This window comes from Myotis lucifugus, unplaced genomic scaffold, assembly GCF_000147115.1.
Source record: "Myotis lucifugus unplaced genomic scaffold, Myoluc2.0 scaffold_18, whole genome shotgun sequence".
NCBI classification, from domain to species: Eukaryota; Metazoa; Chordata; class Mammalia; order Chiroptera; family Vespertilionidae; genus Myotis; species Myotis lucifugus.
This window is the reverse complement of record NW_005871066.1, coordinates 10,092,824-10,110,439: the sequence shown is the minus strand read 5'-3', so window position 1 is coordinate 10,110,439 and position 17,616 is coordinate 10,092,824. Positions and strand designations below refer to the sequence as shown.

Genomic DNA, 17,616 nt, shown 5'->3' with positions numbered 1-17,616 from the left:
GAATCAAGTTAGATGCTGAGGATATAAAGAGAAAAATACATAGCCCTTTCAAAGAGATTTTACATCCTAGTGAAGAGAAAAACAATGGAGATGAACAATGACCATGCACTTAAGGAAAGTTGACCAGCAGGGAAAGAGGGGAAAGGGATCAGGCCGGGGGGGGAACACAGGACTCGTGTTTGAGCTGCTACCTGACCAAACAACGAAAGTTTGCCAAAAGCATGGACAATGGATAAACAGGAGGAAACATTCCAGGCCAGCGGGAAGCACAAGTGAAGGGACAGAAGCATGAGCGAACATGCCTTGTGCACACAGATGCTCGTTATTGTGTCTTAAAAATAAAGGGGAAGTGGCTATGCTACACTTGGTGCCCAGCAGTCAGAGCAGTGTTGGCAGCCTGAGAGTGAGTAAGACACGCAGAGGTGAGTGCTTCCTTAGACGAACCTACATCCCACGTGAAGCATCTTGTAAGCACCTTTAAAAGGTTCTGCTCGGAGTAAAGGTAAACAGGATCAGACTGTGTGCAGCAAGGCGGCTCTGCAGGCCTTTCCCTCCTGCTGAAATGGAAGGGCTGCAGACCTGGCTGAGCTATCTGCAGGCTGGCTGGCCCACCGACTGTCTGTTAAACACTCGTCAGCAGAGGGAGCCGAGGAGGTCTGTGAGGCCAGAATGGAAACCAGCCATGGTGCCCAGGGTTTGCTTACTGAAGTCCCTTGGCAGGTCACGGCAGAGATGTGTCACGTGGCATTCACATTTAAATCCTGTCACTGCCTTTAAAATGGCAGCAACCAAGTCCTATAATCAGGAATAAGTATCAAAATAAAGACACCCCTTCTCAATCAGACAAAGAACAGGCACCTACCTCTTTGAATAGGAACAAAACAAACCAAAAACTAAATATTACAGATGGAAGTATAAATTAAACTACACATTCTAGAAAGCTACAGGTATAAGTTCTTAAACTTGGAAGGTTCTTAGACGATGTCACTAAATATAGAGAGAATGAGACAAGCTCAGAAATGGATCTGAGACGTAGAGAGCAAGAGAAAGTGGCACAGACTATACTTTATGTTACATTAATTATTCACGAGTACACAGATAAAATGGAAGTGGTGCGGCAGACAGACATGGCCTTCCCACCTCCAGCCAATTCCCTCCTTTGTCAAGTGTGACTCAGACCACTGAGGCAGGTACCTGATGGGGGGGGACACTTACTTTTTGGCAAGTCCCCGGTGCTGGAGGCCGAGACCGTCCTGCTCCTGTCGTGGGACGGGCTGCTCTCCTCCTGCTCAGTAAGCGGGGATCCGTCGGAAAGTGCAGAGCCACAAGCCACAGGTTCTAAGGGCCCAGAGGACAATGATGTGGAAAACTCTGGAAACTGTGACTCGGGAATTTTATGCCGTCCATTTGGCAATTCACCATTGAATTGTTCATAGGAGCTGCTGTAGGTGTAATCACTTTCTGCGTTTGGCTCATCAAGATTATACTCCTCGGGGTTTGGGCAATCTTCTTCATCATCGTCTTCGTCATCCAGCTGCTGCTCCAACAGGAACGGGCCGTTCTCAATGTGGCCATTGGTTCTGGGTGACTCTATCCACGTGGGGTCTATGTTCTCGAGCTCCTCCTGTTCACCATCGTCTTCATCCTTCTCAATGTTTTCCTTCTCAGCATCTTCTTTCTCTTCCTGGTCCTCAGCTTCACCTTAAAAGGTTGATGAGTGGAGAATTAGAACTTGTTACCTCCTTACCACAATGGCACTAGGCACTTATCTCCTCCAACAAGAGAGAACTCTAAATGTGCTTAACTTATGCACTACACAGCAAACACCGCTTGGCTCTCAGGGTAATGTCCTCGGGTTTCTGAAATCTTAATTTGCATTTATTAAGTAACTGGCCTTCTCTTATTAGAAAGAGTTAGCTCCTGGGGGAAAATGATCTAATAGTTGCATTTCTATTTCTACCGTCTCCTCTGTAACCCTCAGGGAAGGTTTGTGGGTATAGCATTATTAGGTAAAAAGTTAATTACAAAATAAAAGACAATCATCAGCATGATAGAGACATGGAGTTTCTCAGATATTTCCCATGTTTTAAAAAACTTGTGAAAATATTAACATATTTCTGGCATCCGTTTTACAAATGAATTACCAGACAGTTCCCCATATTCCTGAGTAAGGAGTTAAAGAGAACCCTCCTCACTCTGAAGCAGCACGGCCACCCTTTGTGGTGCCCCGGGGGAGGGTCCCTGTCAGGGAGGCCCTGGGCCCTCTCTGCAGCCCCTTCTTCCAAGCGACTGACCGTTGTCCAGCGCAGGCTCTCCCTCAGCAGCCTCCTCTAGCGCTGCTGTTTTTAGTTTCACCTCTGGGCGGTATTCATCATCTTGCTCATTAGAAGGTACAGCTGATGTGACGTTTTCTTCTATTATTTTCCTTTCAGCTTCGCGTTCCAATTCTTCTATTTCCTGCAGGCGCTTTTCCAGTAACTCAGCCTGCCTTTTCTGCTTCTTTTTCAGTTTTTTCTTTTTGTTTTTAGAAATTTTTCCTATCTACAACATGGTAAGAAAATACCACAGGTCAGTTTGCTTCTTTTGAAAGCACTATGCAATAGTATAAAGCCTGGAAGTATAGCAAATACTAACAAAGTCTGGGTTTTTTTTCCAGATCGTATTCAATTAAAATCACATGCCCAGACATGAGATCTACCTGGTGGCTAGGGTTACAGTCAAACCAGAAAAAAAAGGAACCAATGTAATATCAAATAATAGGTGCTACCCTCAGAGGGATGTAGCTTAAATCCAATTAAGTTTTTTCCATTGAAACTCTGAGAAGTACTGAATATGCTGAGATAACAAGAAGCACCACTTGCCAGTTTTATGTGCTGCTGCTTGTACACAAAGTAACAAAGTCCCCTCTCCTTACTACCTAACCAAGGTGCCTGCCAAAAAAGAAAGGCCTGCCAAAACAGGTTTCCTTCACAGGTGGTCAACGGCACTGTTTCTGTTTGGGTCTCACACACTGAGCTGTTATCAACAGCCAAGACTGCATGAATGTAGGAAATGAGCCCATGTAAAGGAAAACAGAGAAAAGCGCCTCCAATGATAGGCATCTAACTTGGAAGCTACTAGCCATGAGAGCCTCCAGTTTTCACAGATCAAAGCCAGCTGCTCGAGTCGTGGGGAACTATGGAGAACGGCACGGCTCACCGCCTCGCAGGCCCGGTGGCGCAATTATTACCACTCCTCTTCTACTGGGACTTCCACTCCCAACTGAGGGCTGTGGCAGCACCCTGCATTCCTGGGCATTTCCTTTCAAAGCTCTAAAATCTGTAGGTGACGAGATAGAGACATTCAATCGTCCCCTGGACCCAGCTGGGGTCAGGGCTGCTGGGCAGGGTTTCTTTCCAGGCAGCCTGCTTCATTTGACTGGACTTAGTGTTTTCACAGGACCACAAAAAAGATAATCTCTCCCATATTTAACTACTAGCTAGGGGAAAAAATTTAGAGCTGCATTAGAAAAACAGGGAACTTGGAAGCCAATGAGAACTAAGGTAAAGTGTTTCAGAATAATCACACTCCAAACTCTATTTCTATCACTTCATATTTCACCAAGCTCGGCCAACAGCACTCCAGAAAGCACGCAAGGAAAATGAAGATCAAACTTGGAACCGCTCTAACTATTTCTAAGCCTAAAATTCAGTTCAGCTTACCAAAACAGTTTAAGTCTTATATATTCAAGGATACACAGCATTTGTAAACATACCTGTGTATTACATTACTATATATTAGGACATCTGTGATTGAGAAAGGAACCAAAACAATATATGACCAATTCCCTCAATCTACCCTTAAATGAAAAATTGTTGCAGAAAGAAACAAACTACTGTTACACTGTGAAAAGTTCAGTAATGAGCAGTTGCTTTTAAGATTAGTACTTACAGGTTTTTGCTGTGGAGCCGTACTCACTAAAACAAACAAAAAAATGACAGTTTAGAGGGAAATTGATACATATCCTTATTAAATTGTAAAATGAAATAATTACTATCTTTTAATGGCTATCCAACTTCAACAATTTATTTATTTATTTATTTTTTAAAATATATTTTATTGATTTATTACAGAGAGGAAGGGAGAGGGATAGAGAGTTAGAAACATCGATGAGAGAGAAACATCGATCAGCTGCCTCCTGCACATCTCCTACGAGGGATGTGCCCGCAACCCAGGTACATGACCTTGACCGGAATCGAACCTGGGACCTTTCAGTCCGCAGGCCGACACTCTATCCACTGAGCCAAACCGGTTTCGGCAACTTCAACAATTTAAATACTAGAGCTTCTGAATCAAAGAGATCTAAATCTAAAGAATGTTTACCCAACTCAAATGAATGGTTCTTAAAAATCATAGCAATAGCTGTTCAATATGGAACCATTTCTCTTGTTTATCTAAAATTAAATAACCATTTAAAAATAAAATGAAATGAAATAACCATTCATTTCAGAAATAAGCCATCCAAAAGCACTGACTAATAACTTAAGAAAATGGAAGATTCACAAATGAAGTCATTGAACCAACTTGTTTTATAAACAATCAAACAATTTAGATGAGATGTTTGAAATTTAGCAAGTTTGTACAACTAAAGTAAATCAAATATTGCAGCAAATATTCTACAAATCAAATGACCAGACCTTGCCAGCCTCAAAAGCTTGACAGACTAAAAGGGTCCATGATCTAGGAAAACACCGATGGTAGAAATAAGATTCAGAGGTGCTGCATCTCCCAAGCCCCCGTCAGTCACAGGGCTGCAGCCCTGAGCCTACTCGCCTGCCTGATGGCCTGGGGCACACACACTGTGAGGAGAGGGGAGAGAACAGTCAACCCCTCACTGCCACCTTTGTAGTCAGGGAAAACCAGAAATTAAACTTGATATACTAATACTCAAGTCACTTGGTCTTTCCCCCCGCCCCTGGGGTCTGTAACTGATTCCAAACCCACTAGGTGGACTATGACTGAGGTAACTGTGCTAACTGGAGACTAGGAGGCATGCTAACAAGCCTGAAGCTAGAAAAAACTCTGATGACTACATGTCAGCTACATAAGCCCGCTGCTATATACTTCTACAGAGAAGTGGGCAACAGAAGGAAATGTGCAAAGGTAAGAATTGAAATGACCTTTTAAGGGAGAACAAAGAACTCAAATGTGAAAGTGTAATTTGAAGCATCTTCCTTCTTAAGAAAAAAGTCGTTATTTCTATCCATCAGGTTCTTACCAAAGTTCCTAATACGTACACAGCTGCCTCACCATGCAACTGTGCAAGCTCTCAATGTTCCCAAGCTGCCTGAGACAGAGCTGGCCTGGCCCTCACCTGCAGACCCTGACGGAGGAGGAGCACCCGCTTTCTGCCACTCCGTGGCCTCGGCTGCCATTCTGCGCACGTACGCGTCGTCCACACACATCAAGATGTTTTCCGGCTTTATGTCAGTATGAATGATCTTGCATTTACTGTGTAGATAATCTAACCCCTGAAGTACCTGATCACAATGAAATTAAGAGAGGAGATAAGTCATTTATACCTTTATTAGTTAACATTTATTTGTAAAATAGTCACAAGGCACAAAATTCAAAAGACAAAAAACGATATTTAGTAAAAATCTCCTCCCACCCCAGCTCTTTCCCACAAGCAACCAATGTGTATCATTCTGGAGATAATTTATGCTCACGGAAACAAATGCATCTATACATACATCTATATATACATTTTTTAAAAAGACTTATTGATTTTTACAAAGACAGGAAGGGAGAGGAAGAAAGAGAGAAACATCAATGTGAGAGCGAGACATCAATTGGCTGCCTCCTGCATATCCCCCATCAGGGATCAAGCCCACAAGCCAGGCATGTGCCCTGATTAGGAATCAAACTGGCCTTTCGGTGCCTGGGATGATGCCCAACCAACTGAGCCACACCGGCCAGGGCTATATATACTGTTATAATAACTTTATTGAAATGTAATTTAGATACCAAACAATTCACCCTTATAAGTGTATAAGTCTATGGTATTTAGATGTGCAGCCATAGCCACTATCTAATTTAGAACACTTTCATTACCCAAAAAGAAGCACTATACTCATTGGCAGTCATTCTCCATCCGCTCCAAACTCCTCCAGCCTTAAGCAACCACTAACTTACTTTCTATCTTATTCTGGACATCTTACCTAATAATAGACAAACATGTAAATTGACCATCCCTCGGCTACACTCACCAGCCAATCAGGAGAGTATGCAAATTAACCCAACAAAGATGGTGGTTAATTTGCATACATAGGATCCCAGTGGCCTGGGTCCCGGGAATATCATCGGGCACCCAGGTCACTCTGAGGTAGGCCCCATGTGGGCCCTGAGCAGCCTAGGAAGGGCCTGAGCCAGGGGGCTCCTGGGCAGGGCCTGAGCCTGCGATCAGAGCCGAGGGGGCCTCTGCCCACGCCTAAAGCCTCGGCCAGAGCAGTTAGGCCTCGGCAGGGGCAGAGCCCGCAATGGGAGGAAGCAGGGGCAGAGCCAGCAATCGGAGGGAGCTGGGGGTCCCCTGCCCAGGCCTAACGCCTTGGTCAGAGGCGTTAGGCCTGGGAAGGGGTGGAGCTGGCGACCGGAGGAAGCAGGGGGTCCCCTGCCCAGGCCTAAAGTCCCAGCCAGAGGCCTTAGGCCTGGGCAGGGGCCGAGTCGGAGATAGGAGGGAGCTGGGGGTCCCCTGCCCAGGCCCTGAGGCTTTAGGCCTGGGCAGGGGCCAAGCCAAGGATCAGTGTGAACTACAGAGGAAACACCTTTTCTGACCGCTCATTGGCTAAGCTCCCTGTATGCCACTGGTAATATTCTTAGTAACTTGGGTAATAAGAATCCAAGAAGGTGACCTAGGGTTTTTCCACCACACTCCTGGAGAAAAAACACACAGATCCGCTGCTGGAGGGCTAAGAAATGTCATATCCTGCCCTAGCCGTTTGGCTCAGTGGATAATGCCTCGGCCTGCTGACCGCAGGGTCTGGGTTCAATTCTGACCAAGGGCATGTACCTAGGTTGCAGGCTCCTCCCTGGCCAGGGCCCAAGTCAGGCCTCATGCAGGAGGCAACCAATCAAAGTGTTCCTCTCACTCTGATGTTTTTCTCTGTCTTTCTCTTTCTCTTCCACATTCCCTAAAAATCAATGGAAACATATCCTCAGGTGAGGATAAAAAAAAAAAAAAAAGAAAAGAAAGAAATTTCATATCCTATGAAAGACACATCTTGAAAATGCCTAAAGAAAGTTGTCATTTTTTCATGGTGAAGGGACTAGAGCAGGGGTGGGCAAACTTTTTGACTCAAGGGCCACAATGGGTTCTTAAACTGGACCGGAGGGCCGGAACAAAAGCATGGATGGAGTGTTTGTGTGAACTAATATAAATTCAAAGTAAACATCATTACATAAAAGGGTACGGTCTTTTTTTTTTTTTTTTTTTAGTTTTATTCATTTCAAACGGGCCGGATCCGGCCCACGGGCCGTAGTTTGCCCACAGCTGGACTAGAGTCTGTGTTGATGAAAACACCTTGGTGGCTGCAGTGACTGGCAGTGGCTGCAGCAGCGGGGTGATGGGGCTGGTGCCTTCCCCTGATCAGCCCGGTCGCCTCCCACAAAGGGATGCCAGACTGCGGCTTAGGCCCACTCCCCAAGGGGAGCAAGGAGTGGGCCTAAGCCGTCAGTAGGACATCCCCTGAGGGCTCCCAGTATGTGAGAGGGGGCAGGCTGGGCTGAGAGACACACACTCCACACCCCCCCCTCTCCCCCCAGTGCACGAATTTTGTGCACCAGGCCCCTAGTTTTATATATAAGTGAAATCATACATAGTGGTCTTTTGTAAGTGGTTCATCCAAATATAGCATGTATCAACACTTCATCACTCCTTTTCATTGTTAAACAATGTTCCACTGGATTTACCATATTTTGTCTAGCCATTCACTCGATGGGCATTTGGGGTTTTTCCACTTTTGGACTGCTACAAATAAAATTGCCATGAACATTCACATACAAGTTTCTGTGTGGATATATATTTTTATTTTCTTGGGTATATACCTAGGAGTGCAACTGTTGGATTATTGGGTAACTATGTTCAGCCCTTTGATAAACTGCCAGACTGTTTTATACAGTGGCTACACCACTTTCCGTTCTCAGTGGCCACGTGTGAGGGTTTTGATGTCTTCCTCATAGCCAGCGCTTTCTCTGTCTTTTTCATTTCAGTGACTGTAGTGGATAGGAAGAGTATATCTCACTGATGACTAATGATGTGCATATATTTTTAATAATGCAGGAAAGGAGGTCGAAGTTTTTCTGGACTTACTTCCATGGGAGAGGGATTTTTTCAATTATTTCCATAAGCAATTATTTTTAAAATACAGATCATGTTCCTATACATTAGAAATTCAATATGCTCAATGAATATTAACATTTAATAAATATCATTAAACCATTTTAAGTCATTTAGGGGTCTTGTCCACAATAGACAAGTGGGGAAAAGACAAGCAGAAGATATATAATATCACTCAACTCTGGAAAGTTCACAGTAAAAACCTAACACTTCTGTCTACCTTGAGTATCTGGCTAAACGACCTTAGCAGACAAGAGAGCATCAAGAAGTGAGGGTATAGATACAGAGATTTCAAAAAGAGAAAACAGAATGACTATCTTTCAAGTAGGATGAAAATCCCTCATCTAGTCTTACCCCCTCTTTTCTAGCCACACAGTATACTACGTGTTTGATACATAGCAATAAACAAAGTCCCCTGGCTTCATGGGCTTACAGCGTCCTCATGTTATCACAGAGCTTACTGCTTCATGCCAGGGGAGAGAGGGGCTGGCCAAGAAGAAACCAAGTTGAATCATCGGGACAGTAAACACAATTTAGAATGTGGACGAGTTCCTAGTAATAGTACCAGTAAATGTCAACACTTTTCCTAAAAGATCTTTCACCACCATCTCATCCTCAAGTAGCTTTTATCTTTCTACCTCAGGTCCTTCACATTCTCAGGCTGTTTTACCATGTGGGAGGCTGCACAGGTACAAGTTCATGAGATTCACTATCCAAATGTGTTCATATGAGTTCCCCATAACAATGAGGCTATCAAGATGAGCAAAGTGTTCTCAGCAAGAAGTTAAGAGTCCAGATTTTTTAAATGTTGCTATTGCACACAACTGGGTTAACTTTCAGTAAGAAGCATAGTTTGTAACATCTGACTATGAAAATAAGCAAAAGACTTCACCACTGGAACAAATTAAGTTAATTAAGATTATGTAAGTCATTAAAGGAAAGAAAATGGTTAAGAGATGAAGCATTAAAACACAACCTCGGGGGTCACACTGTTACTAAACACTGCTCACTCACTCACTGGGCAAGGTATCTGAGCTTCCATTTTCATATCTGTAAAAGGGGGGGAATATATCTGTTAGAAATATAGTGAGAATTAGAAATAATCTGTGGAAATCATAAAAACAAGGTCTAGCTTACAGGAAGCTCAAAATAAGTAATATAACTGAACTAAGCCAGAAGACTTGTATTATTGACTAAATAACTATAACTTGACTAAGTCATTTCTTAAACTTCTCTAGGCTCAATTCTCCCATAGCTAACATGAATGGGCTCTACTTGATATTCTCTGTGGTAATAAAGTTACATAATCTGATTCTGCAGTTTCTTTTAATTCTAGACTACTATTTTTTAAAACCTTTAGCTGTAAGCTAAGAACAATAGTTTTATTTTTTTTTTTTAATGTCATTTCTGCCCTGGCCGGTTTGCTCAGTGGACAGAGCATCGGCCTGCGAAGTGAAAGGTCCCAGGTTCGATTCCGGTCAGGGGCACATGCCTAGGTTGTGGGCTCAATCCCCTGTGGGGGGCTTGCAGGAGGCAGCCGATCAATGATTCTCTGTCATCATTGATGTTTCTATCTCTCTCTCTCCCTCTCCCTTCCTCTCTGAAATCAATAAAAATATATGCATATATAAAAAAATGTCATTTCTGTTCTCAGCCACTGAGGTTTAAAGCAATAAAAGCACCCCAGAATCCAGAATCCAACAATAATGGCAATCTTACAACCATTTATGCAGAATTACTATGATGATGCAAAAAATAAAATAAAAATCTATGAAGCAAGCTTCATGCTCAAGGATAAGTCTCCCCTTGCATATTCTGAAAAATAGTTAAAAGGAGCCTTTACTAATTTCCCCTCTGTTGCCTTCATTTGTCAAATCTTAAGTATTTCTCTCCTGCCTAAAAAAACACACATACTACCCTGACAGGTTTGGCTCAGTGGATAGAGCGTCGGCCTGCGAACTCAAGGGTCCCAGGTTCAATTCCGGTCAAGGGCATGTACCTTGGTTGCGGGCACATGCCCAGTAGGGAGTGTGCAGGAGGCAGCTGATTGATGTTTCTCTCTCATCGATGTTTCTAACTCTCTATCCCTCTCCCTTCCTCTCTGTAAAAAAAAAAAAATCAATGAAATATATTTTTTAAAAAAACACACATACTTGGCCTCAGCAGCAGGAGGCAGCAGAGGCTGCACAGATCTTTGGGCTGCTTTGAAAGCTGAGCTCCATCTAACCACACATGGGCCAGGGACAGGGTTGCAGCCACTCAGGGAGCCCACACCCCCTCCTGGAGCAGGGGCCAGTTTTCTCCACAGGAGTCAGGCACGCAGGTCAGCAGCAGCACAGAAGTGAAGGCAGAGCCCAAGGCTGAGAGCAAGAGAAGCCCCAGCTCTCGGTCAGGAACTAACTACCCATGGCTCAGAGCAATTCCCTTCTCTCAAGTTCAGCTGTAAAGTATGGGGTTTGGTCAAGACTGCCTCTAACTTTTTTTCTATACACCTATGAAACATGTCAGAGCTCATCTATTACTGGCGTTAGCAACATAAATCTGCTCCTATCCACCACGGCTTGCTGGAAATAGGAGTAAGTTGAGAGTACAGTAATGTGGAGACTTCTCTCAAAGGCATCTCCCTGGCCCTGCGCATGCACCACCCAGACTGATGCTGTCCCCAAAATCCTAAACTGCAAAGAGAAACAGAATGAAGACTGCCGGTCAAGATGACAGCGTAGGTAAACACGGTACTCTCCTCCTGCCACAACCACATCAAAATTATAACTAAACTACAAAACCATCATTCAGAACCACCTGAAATCTAGCTGAATGGAAATCCTACAACTATGAAATTAAAGAAGCTACACTGAGACTGGTTGGAGGGGCAGAGATGTGGAGCAGGTGGGTCCCACACTCACATAAACATCAGAAGGGATATCTCGGCTGTGGAGGTACCCCCTGAGGAGCGAGGGGTCCCAGCCTCACATCAGGCCTCCCAGCCCAGGATTCCAGGACCAGGAGGAGAAGGCCCTATAACTTCTGGCTATAAAAACCAGCAGGCATTGAGGCTGAGAGGGAAGACACGGCAGCTGAAGTCCCAGGCAGTTCCTCCAGGGCCTGCTCACAGACTTACTCAGACTCACTCACTCTGAGCTCCAGAGCTGGGGCAGCAGCTTGTAAGGCGCTAGAGGCATACAGGGAGGAACTGAATTCTGCAGCATCACGGCAAGAGCTGGAGATGGGTTAGGGGCAGCTTTCTCTAAGACAGAAGTGCTGGCAAAGGCCCAGCTCCTTTTCTGAGACACCAACACAACACAACTTGTGGGCCCACCCCAAGCCCATTCCAGTGGCTTTTCCACACAAATGGCCTCTCTTGCCTCATGCTTTAGACTTTCCTAAAAATCTCTCAAACAAACAACATCTGGCCTGGTGTACCCCATACCTCTTGCTAAGTGGCCTGGCCAGGCCCAACACTAGCAGCACCCCGTCTTGTTGGCAGCTTGGCCTCTCCTGGGTACCTCCAAGCCCAGCACAAGTAGCAGCAATCTGCAGATTGCTCTGTAGCTTGTGCCAGGTGGCCCCAGAGCCAGCATGTCCTCGGGTGAGGATTAAAAAAAGAAGAAAAACACATAAAAATACGAAAAACAAAATGTTAATAAATACCTATCTCTTGACAATTAAATATAAAAAACAAAATAAACAGAACAGAAACAGACTCATAAATACACAGACTACTTTGGTGGTTGCCAAACAGGTTGGGGGGAGGGGGGTTTGGGGGCATGAGTGAAAAAGGTGAAGGAATTAAGAATTATAAATTGGTTGTTACAGAATAGTCATGGGGATGTAAAGTACAGCAGACAGAATATAGTCAATAACATAACTGTGTGGTGTCAGGTGGGTACAATATCAGGATGGTCCCTTAGAAAGTTATGTGTCTAATCACCAGGATGTACACCTGAAACTAATATAATATGTATGCCAACTGTAACTGAAAAATAAATGATTGTAAAAGACAGAAACAGAATGAGAGCAATTTTCCAAATTATTTTATGACTCCGGTCACAACTCGGGGACTTTCTTCCTTCCCACCTCAACAAAGGACACAGGGTGTGAAGACTTCGCCTGCCTCCCCGTCTGTGGGTAAGGCCCTGCTAATGCAGCTCCAAGGGAAACCACCACAGCCAGACGAGCTGGCAGATGGGAGTGGGCTGGCCCTGACCTAGGGTGCTTCCCTGAGACAGACTTCTTGTAAGTGTGGACGTGACACCAAAGGGATTCTCTCTAGCCCAGAATCTCTCTTACTAGGAAACTAACACTCCCACTGGCTTTCTCCTCCTCACTAAGACAGATATGAGGCAAATCCTACAACTGCTTCTGACAAGCATGACGATAAGCAGAATGGAGAAGTGTGGGAAAAGAACTGGATACTCCAACCAGCCTCAGTAGACACTGTCCTTATCCACCTTGGACTGAAATAGGCCCCGGCTCCTGGCTCTTTCAAACAGTGATTAGTGAGAACCGATGAGAAAACCCAGCAGTTGTACTTCTGAATACAGTCAGGACAAAAGGTAAATCCTCTGTGCCCTGCATTAAGATGCACAGCGTAATGAGCTGGGAAAGAGGCTTCACTACCTGGAAATATGTCACCGTATTTCCGAGTCAAGAACCCAACATTTTGAGGAGAATTCCAAGTTAGTACAGAATCAATCATGTGCACCACCACACCAAACAATTCTGAGAATATTAATGTTTACCAATTTAAAATTAATCTTCTGAGCTAAAATTCAACAATACTGGCTTGACCATAATGAATGCACTGATGACTAGGAGAAGTGAAATAATTAAAATGGTAAATAAATACTAAGTGTCGATAGCGTGGCTCAGGGACTGCTGAGTCAGCCTGCCGGCAAGGCCCCACCCCTGGCATGCCCACGGGATCGCCACCACAGAGGCAGGTGTGAAAAGTACTGCGTTTAAAGTCCCCTTACATATATTGCAGCATATATTACAAATTATAAATTACCTGTTAAATAAAACCCAATGGCTGTACTTTTAAACAATCTAATTGTCATCTCTATTAAGGCGAAAAAATAAAAACACAAAAACAAACCACCTACTACAAATAGAGACCTGAACGCACACCTTCCATAAAGACATGCTACAATTTGAAATGCTCCCAAATCTTTCTATGCAGACATTTCATACCCTGCAGGTGAGCCGAATCACACCACCTGGATTCGGACCTCGGTGCCCGCACGGTAACTGTGGGCCTGGGGAAGTTTTTTATCCTATCTGTGAAAGGCCTTCTGTAGAGTGGACATAACAACAGCCCTGACCTCCTAAGGCTGTGATGAGGACTAGACAGCATCACACAAATAAAAAGCACTTACAACAGTGAGAGCCTAAAAGAGCATAATCAATGTCAGTGACAATAATGATGACAGAATAGAATAATTTAAAAATCTGGTGACTTTGCTACAAAACTGGAAAAACTAGCAGTTGGAAGTCACCAAAATTAGGGTCTTGCTCTTAACAACCTTCATTTAATGGCAAGAAGTCCTTCTTTACCAGGTTTCTGTAATGGGCAGTAAATTAAACCATAAAGTTTTAAAATGTGAGATGTCGGCCACCCTTTCAATTACGTAAGAAAGTCAAAGCTATGTTTAAAGAACAGTAAGACATTTAAAGAAAACTGCACCACAAATAACAAATACTGCCAACAAGCACCATTCTTCTTCTTTCAGTTTCAGAAATAAAAGTTAGACATAAAATAGGCCTCAATAAAGCTGATTTAAAAAGAAAAAAAAGAGAAATGAAAGCTGTGGGTCAAATAGACAACCACAAGACTCCACTCTTGGGGCGAGAGAAGCAGCCTGGTGCGGGGAGCGGGGGAGGTGCACTGCTGCAGCACTCAGCATCCTCACCACAGGCAACCAGGATGCCCTTCTCCGACTGGGCACAAGGTCACCATGGCTAAGTGAGGACAGCTGAGACCTGACCAAAGGATTGATAATAGTGTAAGTATAGGAAACCCTAGAAATGTGATTGTCAGTACTTTTAGAAAATAAACAAGTGTTAACATTTACCTTCAAGCCTGTCAAATCATAGGTCAAATCACAAAGTCAGATTAAGAGGAACATACACTTCTTCTTTCACTTAAGAAAAGACATTTTTTGATCACCTACTACATGAAGGAGGTGGCGAGAAAATGTGTCATGGATACATGACCTGTACCTGCGCGATGCTCACAGTGCAGATGGGAGACTCGAGGATTGCTCACAATGCTGGATGCTTTCTCACTTCCTCGTCCCTCAGAATGCATCTCCACAACAAAGCCACAAATTATGTATCATCATCCCGATTTTACAAATGAGGAAACATACTCACAGAGGCTAAGGAATTTGATCCAGGTCATCAAACAGTTAAGTGCCAAAATTAGAATTTGAAATTAAATCAAGGCATGTACCCATTGTACTTTCCTCTGTTCTAGTGGTTCTCAGTGAGGGGGGATCTTGCCACCTGGAGGACATGTGATACAGTTTGGAGTAATTTTTTAAAATATATTTTTATTGATTTCAGAGAGGAAAGGAGCATGAGAGACAGAAACATCAATGAGAGAGAAACATTGATCAGCTGCCTCCTGCACACCCCCTACTGGGGATCAAGATAGCAACCAGGGCATGTGTCCTTGACCGGAATCGAACCCGGGACCCTTGAGTCCGCAGGCCGACGCTCTATCCCTGAGCCAAACCGGTCAGGCCAGAGTAATTTTTAATTGTCAAAACTGGAGGTGGTGGTGGCTGGAGGTGGGTAGAGGCCAGAAATGCTGCTAAACATCCTACAAGTCATAGGACAGGTCCCTACAATAAAGATTTATCCAGTCCAAAATATCAATCCAGTGCCAGGGTTGAGAAACTTTGGCTTATAAGACCCTGCAAAACATTAGGAAAGAACCAAATGCAGGCCGCAGGTATCTTGAGGGGAAAGAACACACCACTATTAACTGGGGGAGTATGAGAAGCCTTCATCATAGAAGAGGTATTTTGGTTGAATCTTTAGCTAAAACATGGGTACAAAAGAAAGCAGGGTCTTTTCAGCAGCCTAAGACAAAAGAAAGATCAAAGATGTGAAGTTAAAAAAAAGCAAAGCAAGTACACTCTAAAATACCTATCAAAGAAAACTAGTAAAAATTTATGAATAAAAATTCTGGTAAATAAGCACGTATTTATAAATGCTTTGGGACATCTTTAGATATTCTTAAGAAATTAGTAACTTGGTTGACTCCACGAGGGAAAGTGGGTACCTGAAAGACATATATTTTAGAACAGTTATGTATATTACCTATTTAAAAGATTCATTAATTAATGGAGAAAAATTTACCTGACAGGACATAAGAGGTGAATCAGGGTTTGTAAGGGGAAAATATGGGCTGACACCAGATGGCAGAAGGAAGAACAACGATTTAACTCTTATTGGATATAAGCCCAGTACAATTCCAAAGTTATTACATGCTGCTCGGCAAACCAGTAAAAGCATGAGCTCCAACCCAGACTATCTGGGTTTGAATTCCTGCTAGACCACTTAATCCTTCTTAAGTTACTTCCTGACCAGGGGCAAGTTCTTTCACCTCTCTATGCCTCAGCTGCACTTACATAAAATCAGGAGAGTAAACTACCTATTTCATAGGGTTACTATGAGGATTCAATGAATTAAAATTTGCAAAGTACTTAGAATTATGCCTGGCACACAGTAAGCACTGAGTAAATATTTGTATTTACTGATAGCAGTATCCCTTTAATCTAATAAGAAAGGTACCCTTATTATTCCCGTTTATTTATGATGAAATTGTGGCCTGAGTTAATTAAGTTGGCCAAAGTCCTTTAGCTAAACTATGGTATAACTGTCGCCAAAATCCAAGCTCTTTATCACTCCATCTATTGCTTCATGAAAGTCAACAATGTTAAGCTTTGGGCAATAAGCAATGGAAAAACACTAGAGGTTTATATGGAAATATAAATTATTAAAGCAAAGTTTTACTTAGAGAGGTAACTGCTAATGGAAAGGAGAACAAACTGGAATAGGGAGGAAGTTGGGCTGGACTCTGAGAGCAGAGAGAAGCCTGTGAACCGAGGACAGTGGCGCGGAATGGAAGGGACATCAAGAGCAAAAGACACGCACAGGGGAGAAACCAAGATGGCGGCATAGGTAAACACGGGAGTTTGCTGCCTCGAACAACCACTTCAAAAATACAACTAAAAGACGGAACGGACATCATCCAGAACCACAGGAAAGCTGGCTGAGTGGAAGTTCTACAACTAGGAGGAAAGAGAAAAGCATACCGAGGCTCAGAGGAGGCGCAGTGCTGAAGTAAAATACTAAGGTGCGGAGTGCATGCGGAGCGGGCTGGAGGCTGAGGGCGTGGTTGTCGTTTTCAATCGGGAGGGAGTCTCAGGCTCTGAGCTCCAGTTCAGGGCAAGTCTCTAAGGACCCACACTCATATGGGAGAAGCGGGACTGTCTGGCATCGCTCAGAACCCTAGGGCAGCTTTCTCTCCGTGGGGCTTGCAGCGACTACTGGGACACTGAGAAGCAGAGCCTCTGAGGGCAAGACTGAGAGCAGCCATAATTGCTAACCCCGCCCTGTTGATCCCCTGGGACCTGCCCCGCCCAAGCCCTGCAGGGAGGCTTTTGCTGGATAGCCTCAGGCAAAGGCTAGATTAGCACCTCCCTAGAGATCCAGGAGCCAGGAAGCCCAGAGGTCAGAGTGGGACAATCCAGCTTGCAGCTCCGTGGAACCATAAAAGACACACTCAGGGGGCAGACTCAGTGAGCACCAAAGCCCCATCGAAGCAACTCTAGCCCCAGAGGGGTGTCTCCAGCACAGAAGTTCTCCCACCGCAGACACAGCTGATTCTCACAGCCAATTGGCCTGGAGGTCAATTCCTCACAGTGATAACTACAACAATCAAGGCTTAACCACAACAAGACTGTGCACAAAGCCCACAAGGGGGTGCACCAAGAGTGTCTACCTCAGGTAATTGGGACACTTAGCACAGAAAGGCACTCTATCGACACAGCGAAGCTAAAAAAATGCAGAGACAAAGGAGACACGACACAAACGACAGATTTGAGGAAAGCAAACTGTTGGATATAGAGTTCAAAACCACACCTTTTAGGGCTTTAAGAACTGTTTAGAAGCCGCCCATAAATTTGAGTAAGGCCCTCGAAAAGAACTGGGGGGGACCCGCCCGATAAATG

At 44.1% G+C, this 17,616-nt stretch overlaps 1 protein-coding gene across 7 annotated transcripts in view; it reads right to left on the bottom strand.

Moving 5' to 3' along the window:
- The window catches only part of SRPK2 (SRSF protein kinase 2), a 138,981-nt gene that overhangs the window by 24,827 nt on the left and 96,538 nt on the right, over positions 1–17,616 (bottom strand). For all 7 annotated transcript variants that reach the window (XR_002828390.1, XR_002828392.1, XR_002828389.1 and 4 more), the window contains exons 7-10: positions 5,354–5,519; positions 3,931–3,956; positions 2,295–2,541; positions 1,216–1,701 (exon numbers count right to left, since the gene is read on the bottom strand). Coding sequence is in view for 2 of the 7 variants with exons in the window: in XM_006085405.3 (XP_006085467.1) it covers positions 1,216–1,701; positions 2,295–2,541; positions 3,931–3,956; positions 5,354–5,519 (925 nt within the window). In the remaining 5 variants the exon portion in view is untranslated. The remainder of the gene's footprint in view (positions 1–1,215; positions 1,702–2,294; positions 2,542–3,930; positions 3,957–5,353; positions 5,520–17,616) is intronic.